Source organism: Galeopterus variegatus, unplaced genomic scaffold (genome assembly GCF_000696425.1).
Source record: "Galeopterus variegatus unplaced genomic scaffold, G_variegatus-3.0.2 Scaffold15653, whole genome shotgun sequence".
Classification (NCBI taxonomy): Eukaryota; Metazoa; Chordata; class Mammalia; order Dermoptera; family Cynocephalidae; genus Galeopterus; species Galeopterus variegatus.
The window spans coordinates 1,424-12,609 of NW_007741764.1; the positions used below are offsets into that span (position 1 = coordinate 1,424).

Here is an 11,186-nt window from a genome sequence, read left to right on the forward strand (position 1 = left end):
GATATGTTTGTGGGCTCAGGATATTACCCTCAGTAGTAGTTTACCAAAATAGGACTCATAAGTAGATTTGCATTAAATCCTCTTCAATGAAATATACTAAAGTCCTACTGATTTTGAAAGAATTCCAAATATAACTGACTCTATTTCTAGGTATAAACCACTAAAGATGATCAATTGGTGAAATCTCCAATGCAAAGACAATAATTTTTTTTTAATTTAGTAATTCTGAAGAATTACAAGATAATCTTGTACATTAGATAATCATCAACTTATATCATCTATACTGTACCATAGAGCTTCAAAAAACTAATCTGTAGGTAATTACTTAATGTGCAATGTTATTCTTAACAGACTTACCTAGTCTTAGGCACTGTCGCATTAAACCTCCAGAAGACATGTTTTTTTCAGCTTCAATCTCACTAAAATTTAGGGAGCTGGCAAACACAAGTACATCAACCATAGCCATCAGTCGGCTGAGGAAAGTTACTGCTGTCTCAGCTGACATGCCTTGTGTCACTTCGATATTTTCCAATTCCGTCTTTAAAAAAGTAGATTTAAAGTTTTGCTTAAAATTAAAAAATATAATACATGTCCATACATACTATAGGTGAACAGAAGTTTAGCATATTTACTATATTTGTAAACAAAATAAATTATAAACTAATTCCATATATCACCAGGACTGGTTATCAAATTTAGTTAGTTTACCTTTCAATTATCCTTGAATAAAGGAAAAGTCCATTTTAAAATCTACATTAGCTTTTAATGTCTTTAGTTATAAAAACTGCATTCTAAACTTAAGATTATTTCACAAAGAAATGTAAAGATAACCACATATATGTACTTATACTAGTTTTATTAATTTGTAAAGATATAAAATTAGTCTTTCCTAAAATCTTCACTCTCACTAATAAAAACATATGCTTTAATTTTTCTTTGCCACAGATGTATGAGGAATGATAGAAAAGATAAATGGCAATTCATTTGGCATCAAAATAAGATGACTGTCAAATTAGAATGTATAACAATTTCCTATCCATTTTAGAATAAACTAAAACCAATAGGTGCTACATATGCACAAAAAAATTCTAGGGTAAAAATAATAAAGATCACTAACTCCTCTACGGATATTTAATTCATGACCTATAAAAAGCTAGTAATAAGACTCAGTAACATTCTAGAGTGAAATCTGTACTTTCACTAAAATATTGTCTATGATAAAATCTAATTTCCTGCTTTCAGAAAGACTACAAAGTATTCTGTTTCTTAAAATGTATAACTTTGTAGTTTTATAAACAATGGCAATATTTATCACTTTATCTTTCACTGTGTGTTATATAATGTTTTAATTATTTTTGTTCCTTATGTCTAGGTCGCATTTTCTCAATGCCTTGAGAAGTGGAGAAAAGTAAGAAATGCTTTACAAATAAAAAATATTACCACTTAAATTTTCTGAACACAGGAAATTTTAAATTAAATAGTTAATCAGTACTAACCTTACCTCTTAACCAAATGATAAATTCAACTACAAGGTGAGCATAAGTAATACGTATCTGCTCCTATTTAGTGTTCCATTTTGATATTGTTTATATCCATCATTCTACCTAAACTGCTTGGAAGAAGCAGGAACATTAACATGCAAATGTGAGCAGGAAACACCGATTGAAAAAAAATAAATCCAAAAAACTCAAACACTTATGTACAGATGAGTAAAAAAAAGTGATAGAGACTACTGCAAGCATTATATAACTAAACTCAGTTCTAAGTGGAATATAAAATACAGCAATCTTTCTTCCTTCCATTTAACATCAAAACAGGGTTAATTAACACTATTCTCTCTAAAATGAGCTTGGCAATGGAAGAAAAATTTGTTTTCAATTGTTGGTCTACAACATTATGCCAATTCAGAATTCACGGCCTAAAGACATCATTAATTCACTACCTGAATTTTAAAATGCAGATTCCTTATTTACTAGTACTTTGTGGATATACAGCATCATTTCGCAGAATTAATTAAAAATCTGTGACCACGACACAATAGTTTATAAAAAAGGCAAAAAAAACTACTTTAAGTCTTAGTTTTCAATTTAAGTGTTCTATGATGGGATGGAAGATCTGGCTGTTGCTTTGGTCTATCAGATATTCTGAATAATTTTTCAAAATAGTAGAATTTAGCATGTCTAGAGATGTGTTCTCAAAGAAATTCATCACTTTGAATCACTGAAATTATGAGATATCTACCTCACTTTATCAGTTAGTTAATGGTTTTATTTTTGAGTTGTTTGAAAGTCTACAGGTCTGTCAAAATATGCTTTCATTTTGAAATGCATGAATTATAAACAGAAATTATAAACAGAATTATTAAGTTGTTCATGTAATTTGCCAAACTGTTATTTTTGACTAAAAAAATAAAAGTTTAAATAAAGTAAAAAACATTCTTAGCACAAACAATAACTTAAAGAGAATTCTTATTATATTCTTATAGAGTAATTTATACATATGAAATGTTATATAAGCATCATAAGGTTTAAAAATACATATCACTCAAAATTATTAATAAATCTTAAAATAGCATATTTCATCCAATTTACTTTCATTGGAACCAGTTAAAACCTGATTGTACATATGACTGTAATATCATTGTTTTCATCATATTATGACAGTATAGTCTAGAGACTTGTGGATAATAAAATAGTCATTCATCAATGCACTAGGAAAATAATCCTTTTAAATAAACTTTTAAATATATAAAGAATATGTCTAATGTTAAAGATGATATAAAAACAAAACATAACCAAGTCAAAAATTTCATAAATAAGTAAAAATAAAATTTAAAACTCAAAACCTGAAAATTACTGCAGAAGTAATACTAACCTTAGAACCCTGGACATGCATTAGACAAAACAGACAAGAGACCAAAAAAGTACAAGAAAGGGAAATTATTAAAATTAAATGAAAATACAATGTAAAATTGAAACACAAAATAATATATCTTAAAATTATATTTGATTATTTTATTAAAAGCAAAATTCGCAAAAGAGATATTTTTATAAATTACATATGATTAAGATTAAATTATCAAATATACAGACTTCAACTTATATTTTTACTTGAGTAATTCTGCCCAAATAAAATACATATATCAGTACAGTTCATATACTAGAAATTATGCATAATCTGTTTTACAAAACAAATATCTTTTCCTACTAGATGATTAATGAAACATTTTAATAAATAAGCTAATATACTGCCTCTGCAAAGGGCCGACTGGTTTACACGGAAATGACTCAGGGAAATAAACTATTTATACCAATCTTCTAGAATTTTCTATAAAGAAATCATGTCATAATGTGTTTCCTCAAACTTACAGAACCCTTCCTATAGATCACAATTCCTAGAAGTTAATAAAAGAGTAAAATATTTGAGTGATTATAACTTAAAAACCACTTTCTCATGCTAGAAAGAACTTACTGATATACTAAATGAGGTCTGCATATGAACTGAGATAATTACTAAGTTTCAGTCTTATTAAATCAGTAATTATATTCATTATATTCAAAAATTAGATAGGATTAACTTTCACAACAAATGTCTTCAACTGTTCATATTCTCTGATTCTGACAACAAATGTATGTGAGCATAAATTTTAAAACATAGTTTAAAAAACAAATTTTAAAAACATAGCTAGTTTCATGGTACACTGCATAGAAAAACGTATAAAAACATCTTGAGAACACTAAACTATGATAGGTGTTATGAGATATACAAAAAAGGCAAAAACCAAAGCATTAGCAACTTTTCCAAATATTAACTATGTACTCTGAAAACAAAAAAAATATAAATAAACTATAATTAAGACATTGTCTTCACTTTTTGGACAAAAAATGAAAAAGCTGCACTTCCTTCTTATAATTATGAAACTATTAGGAGATATGTCTAAAATGTCCAGAGATGTCAGTCTTTATTATTTTTCTGAAACAGAAAAAATTAAACCATATATGAAAATAAATTAAATTCTAAACATTCCATGTTCTGGATGGTTGACCATAGTCGTCAACTTAAAAAAAAATTCATGAAGTGATTATGCAATTTGTAGTTGATCCATATTCTTTGCTTCTCTTCACATTTTTTCTCCAATTTTTCTCTTTCATTCATGACCAACTTGAACAATGTGGTAGAGAATACATGAGAGGATTCAACTAATTAGTCACAGAAATAGTAACTCAAAACATCAACAACAACAAAAATAATGCTCCTTCCCCAAACCAAATATTGGTCAAACTACATATGAAGAGTTAAAAAACTTTTTTCCTGAGTACTAAAGTTAAGACTACTGGCCTAATTTAGAGATGTGAAACCATTTTTCAAATTTATTTTCTATGTCACATATTAAATAATCTAGGCAAAACTGAAACTCCAACAAAGTGCTACTTCTTCAAAGGAATTAAGTTCAACGTGCTCATTATCAATATAAAACAATGTGTAACTATATCCTTTCTTTCATAGTTCCCATTTAAATATTTCCTTACAAGTAAGAGTAATCGAAACAGTTCAAAATTTTCTTCCATAACGATATTGTAACAGCAATACATAAATATTATCCCTAGTATAGACTCTTGTATTCATCTGTATTTCCAGGGCAGAAAATAGACAACTTTTCCGCCAATCCTATGGAAATAGTAGACAAAAACATTATACAATTTTAGTACTTTGTAATCAAAATCAATCACCCATAATAAATAAATCTATCTCGAATATTTTTTTTTTGTCTTTTTGTCTTTTTTCCGTGTCCGGCAACGGATCGCAACCCTCAGTGTCGCCCCCGTACCGGACCGAGACCAGCAACGGGATTGCAACCCTCGGTGTTGCTCCCGCGCCTCGCTCAGCCAGTGAGCGGGAACCGGTCTGTATGTGGGATCCAAACCCTCGGCGGGAGCGCCGCCGCGCTTCCCAAGCAGCGCACTACAGCAGTGCGCCACCGGGCCGGCCCTATCTCGAATATTTTAAACTTCAGAGTTCTGAATATGACAAGCTTATTTTATAAATGAGAAGGCCATTCTGTCATTGTACAAATAATTCCCAAAGGTATTAAATATTTCCAAAAGGAACTCAAGAAATATAACTTTCATTAAGAGCCCTCTCCATCTAGCACACCTACATTTATTACCTAACTTAATTTTTGCAAATTCCCTACGGAATAAATACAAGGGATATTCAAAAATTTCATGGAAATATTCATATTATCTTTTAATTCCGTTTTTCCATGAACTTTTAGAAGTACCCTCATATAATTAATACCCTTTAGTAAACGAAGAAACTGAGGTTGAAGTCCTATCTAGTAAATGGTGGAGCCCAGGTGAAAATATGGACCCGTCTCATGCTAAAGCCCACACATCTTCCATTAAATCATAATGACTTCAGAAAAGGTCATATCTGAAACTCATTGATATTGAGAAGCAATGCTGTTTTTAATTTTCTGATATCAATATTTATTCTGAGAAATAGGAAAGACACCTTCTTGGGTTGAGCTTTGTGTCATTGTTTCTTAAACTGGGAACTCTAAAGAACACTTAGCATTCTACTTATACTCTCAAAATTTAATACAGTTCAATATTAGAAATGTCAAATGACAAAAAAATTATTATGCCTTTAAATGAAAAGTTATAAACTTTCTAATAGAAATAATAACCACAACATTCAGTAAAATTGTCTTAAAAACAATTGAAAAGATCAACATAACAAGAATTGGTTTTTTGAAAAGATAACATTGACAAATCTTTAGCCCAACTAAGAAAAAAAGAGAGATTTAAATAAATAAAATCAGAAATGAAAAAGGAGACAATACAACTGATGTCTCAGAAATACAAAGGATCAGAAGAGTCTATTATGAACAACTATATGCCAACACATTTGATAACATAGAAGAAATGTATAAACTCCTGGACAAATACAATCTACCAAGATCAAGTTAAGAAATAGGAAATCTGAAGACAATAACAAGTGAGGAAATTGGATCAGTAATAAAAAGTCTTCCATTAAAGAAAAGCCCAACACCTGATGACATCACTGCTAAATTCTACTAAACAATTTAAAGAAGAACTAACACCAATTCTCTTTATGTTATTCCAGAAAATCGAGGAGGAGGAAATACTTCCCAGTTCATTTTATAAGCCCCAGCATTACTTTGATTAAAAACTGAACAAGAGGCCGGCCCGGTGGCGCACTCGGTAGAGTGCAGCGCTTGAGAGTGCGGCGGCGCTCCCGCCGAGGGTTCGGATCCCATATAGAGACTGGTCCGCTCACTGGTTGAGCGCAGTGCGGGCGCAACACCCAGGGTTGTGATCCCGTTGCCGGTCGCGATCCCGTTACCGGTCACGAAAAAAGACAAAAAGGAAAAAAACAAACAAAAAAACTGAACAAGGACACAATAAAAAAAGAAAAATATTGGCCAATATGCCTGATGAACAAAGACGTGAAATTTTTCAATAGATAGTAGCAAACAGAATCCAACAATGCATTTGTAAGATCATTCACTAAGATCAAATGGGATTTATCCCATGAATGCAAGGATGATTTAACATATGCAAATCAATAAATGTGATATACCACATTAACAGAAATAAAGACAAAACTTTATGATTGTTTCAGTTAATGCAGAAAAAGCATTTGACAGAATTCAACATTCCTTCATGATTAGAAGTCTTAACAAACTAGGTATTGAAGGTATGTACCTCAATTCAATAAAGGCCACATATGACAAACCCAGAGCTAACACCATACTGAATGGGAAAAAGCTGAAAACTTTCCCCCTTAGATCAGGAACAAGATAAGGATGCCTACTTTCACCACTTCTATTCAACACAGTACTGCAAGTCCTAACCAAAGCAATTAGACAAGAGAAAGAAATAAAAGGCATCTAAATTGGAAAGGAGGAAGTCAAACTGTCCCTGTTCACAGACAACATGATCTTGCATATAGAAAACCCTAAAGATTCCACCAAAAAACTGTTAGAGCTAATAAACAAATTCAGTAAAGTTTTACGATACAAAGTCAACATAAAAGAATCAGTAGCATTTTTATACACTAATAGCAAACTATCTGAAAAAATAAATCAAGAACACAATTCCTTTTATGATGACTGCAAAAAAATTTTTAAATACCTAGACATAAACTTAACCACGGAGGTGAAAGACCTCTACCATGAAAACTATAAAATTATGAAAAAGAAATTGAAGAGGACATAAATAAATAGAAAGATACGCTACATTCATGGATTGGAAGAATTAATATAGTTAAAATGGCTATTCTAACCAAAATCATCTACAGATTTAGCACTATCTCTATCAAAATGCCAATGAAATTCTTTACAGAAATAGAGAAAACAATTCTAATACTCATATGGAACAGAAAAGACCCCAAATAGCAATCCTGAGCCAAAGTAATAAAGCCAGAGGCATTACACTACCTGACTTCAAAATATACTACAAAGCTTTAGCAACCAAAATAGCCTCTTGGTTATTTTAGTGACCAAAATAGCATGGTACTAGCATAAAAACAGACACACAGATCAATGGAATGGAATAGAAAAGCCCAGAAATATACCGACGTACTTATAGCCAACTGATTTTCTCCAAAGGTGCTAAGAACATACACTAGGAAAAGGACAGCCTCTTCAATAAATGGTGCTGAGAAAACTGGATATTAAGGTGTAGAAGGATGAAACTAGTCTTCTGTCTCTCGCTATACACCAAAATCCACTCAAAATAGATTAAAGACTTAAAGATAAGACCTAAAACTATAAAACGCCTAGAAGAAAACACAGGGGAGGCACTTCAGGATGTAGGACTGAGCAAAGATGTTATGAATAAGACCTCAAAAGCACCAGCAACAAAAGAAAAACTAAACAAATAAGACTATATCAACCTAAAAAGCTTATGCACAGCAAAGGAAAGAATCAACAGAGTGAAAAGACAACATACAGAAGGGGAGAAAATATTTGCAAATTATGCATCTGACAAGGGATTAATATTCAAAATATACAAGAAATGCAAACAACTTTATAGCAAAGAAAAATCCAATTAAAAAATGGGCAAAGGAGCTGAACAGACATTTCTCAAAAATAGACATACAGCCAGCCAACAATATATGAAAAAATGCTCAACATCACTAATCATCAGGGAAATGCAAGTCAAAACCACTATATCATCTCACTCCAGTTAGACTGGCTATTATCAAAAAGACAGAAATTAATAAAATGCTGGTGAGTATGCGGACAACGGGGAACGAACCTTCATACACTGTTGGTGGGACTCTAAATTAGTACAGCCACTATGAAAATCAGTATGGAGGTTTCTGAAACAACTACATACTGAACTACCATATAATCCAGCAATCCCACTACAGAGTATATACCCAAATGAATGGAAATCATCATGTCCAAGGAATACCTGCACTCTCATGTTTATTGCAGCTCTATTTGCAATAGGCAAGATATAGATCTAACTGAAACATCCATCAACAGACAATTGGATAAAGAAAACATGGTATATATACACAATGGAACACTACTGAGCCATTAAAAAGAATGAAATTCTGCCATTCACAGCATATATGAGCTTGGAGAAAATTGTGTTAAGTGAAATAAGCCAGGCACAGAAAGAGAAATACTGCATGTTCTCATTCATAAATGGGAGCTAAAAATAAATAAAACAAGACAGACAGACAATAGTAAGTTGAACTTTCAGAGGGAGAGAACAGAACTCTGGTTACTAGAGATGAGAAAGGGGAGGGGAACGGGATAGTGAGATACTGGTTAATGAACACAAAACAGCTAGTTTGACATGTGGGTCAAATCTGCCCCACCACCTGTTTTTATAAATAAAGTTTCATTAAAACACATGCATGCTTATTTGTTCATGTACTTACTGTCTTGCTGCATTTACACTACTCCTATTCATTTATAAAATGCATATCTACATATATGAATATTTTGAAAAACTCCGTATACCTAAACAAAATTATGAGATCACGCAAATATTAGTTTCAAATGTTTCTCTCTCTCTTCATATACCTGGGACTGGAATTCTAATGGCATCTAAAAGACAATGTTTCTTTTTGGTAATCTGTATGTTGCCAATGTTTCCTTTTTTCTTTATCCCTTCCAAAATTCTCTTCTGGCTTTTTATGTTTTAAATCTAACATCAAAAAGCCTATATTTTCAGTTGCAATTTACTTCTTTATTCAATCTCTTTCCCCTCTACTATGTTACAACTTCCAGCAAGAATACTGTACAATCCAGTAACACAAAAACAATACTTAGCAGTCAGCACTAACCATGGTTCTGGCTGCTTCTTTGAAGGAAGTAATTTATCCAAAGAACATAAAATCAGGTATGTTGTACAACCAAGCATAGGCACAATCAGTTAATGGGCCAAATTAACAGAAATATACAAACAGACAACAAACAAAGTTTTCTATAGTTGAATGAATTCCCAAGGTTGTTGAGAATGGCCTAGGCAATAAGTAGTTTCAAACTCCAAACTACAGTGGTCAAAATTACATAGGTAATAATTTTGGGAGTCAAATCTCAAAATGAACATATCTTTACTATATATTCATCATAAAATAAAAAAATAAGCAAATCAGTGATGAAAAAGTATATAAATCATAACGTTTATAATTTACTTCACAAATTTAATATTTTCTCTATCATGATAAAAATATTTTGGTTTTAAAATTTGGAAGACTATTTAGTAATGTGAATATTTCAAACCTATACAAATTTTAATAAGCTACTGCTAAACTTTTTATCATATATTAAGATCATTTTTTGTTTTGAACAAAATTCAAAACCATTCAATATTACATTTTAAAGTGTATTTCAATATAGTCTTTTAAAATTTCTTGACAACAAATGATAATTTATAAGACATAAAACAAAATGTATATGATGAAGAATAATGCCACATTGATTTATTCAGTCTTTAACTATAGAAGAAAAGCAAATGCCCTCCATGTCTCAATACAAAAATATATTTTTAAAACCATACATAACTCTCAGTTTCCTAGAATTTGGTATAAATCATCAGAAGAAAACAGAGAGTAAAGAGAATAAATAGTATATGAATCTCAAGATACCTGCGCTCTTCATATACCATAAACTATTGTTCTTCCCAGCTCCATTTCCTTTGATTTAGCTGCTAATTCCGTGATTGTGCGAATGATGACCTTCCCTGTTATACTCCCTCCCAAACTAGCCTGCTTGCCTTTGTGGACCTTCTGAATAAATTCATGGATGAAACAGAGGTGTATGTGCCTGTGAGGATACAATCTACTGCTGCTAATATCTAAGTTTCAATGCTGCTCCGGTGGTGGTGGCATTAACAGAAGGATAGTGAGAAAAGGAGTCATGTAGAAAAAGCTTCTTAATGATAAAGTCAGAGATCATTTTGGAAACATTGTCACACCAAGTAATAGACATCTTAATAAAACAGCAGGTTTTTCTCTGGCAAAGGTACATTTTCTGGGCTTAAGGATGAGTTTCCAATATGACAGGCAAGAATACAGGTAATATGAGAAGCACAGTGCTACATTCTTTCCCATCTGAGCCAGTAGCTATGGAGCCTGCTTTGGTATGAATCGGAGATATTTTTAAAATGACAACTAAAATATAAAATTAACATTGGTCTACTATATTTCAAAATGGCATACATAATTTACATTAAGTGCCTTTCAAGTTTATTATATTATACATGTCAATGTTTTATATAGGAGACAAGGCTAAATTTTTAAAAAATAAATATTGAACCAATAAATAAAGTCAGATGAAATGTTACATAACAAGGATTTTAACAGTTTATTATTCTACAGAGTTGAAGAGATATACAATATACAGAAAATTAAGTTAAATCATTTATACTTATGACTGTTCCTAAGAAGTATTCATCAGAATTACCATAGAAATATTTTCATAAACACACATAGCTGGAAGACAATGCTGATAAACAAAAGAGGTGGGAATACATATTTAAATGATTAAAAAGTTCCCTTAGGGGCCGACCCCGTGGCGCACTCGGGAGAGTGTGGCGCTGGGAGCGCAGCAACGCTCCCGCCCAGGGTTCAGATCCTATATAGGAACGGCCGGTGTGCTCACTGGCTGAGCGCGGTGCGGGCAACACCACACCAAG

General features: G+C 31.7%; 1 protein-coding gene across 1 annotated transcript in view; it reads right to left on the reverse strand.

Moving 5' to 3' along the window:
• Nucleotides 1–357: 357 nt before the first annotated feature.
• The window catches only part of LOC103582305 (neurobeachin-like), a gene marked incomplete at its 3' end in the record, with an annotated part of 22,245 nt that continues 11,416 nt past the window's right edge, over nucleotides 358–11,186 (reverse strand). The window contains exons 6-7 of the mRNA XM_008563941.1: nucleotides 2,875–2,883; nucleotides 358–538 (exon numbers count right to left, since the gene is read on the reverse strand). Of these exons, the coding sequence (XP_008562163.1) occupies nucleotides 358–538; nucleotides 2,875–2,883 (190 nt within the window). The remainder of the gene's footprint in view (nucleotides 539–2,874; nucleotides 2,884–11,186) is intronic.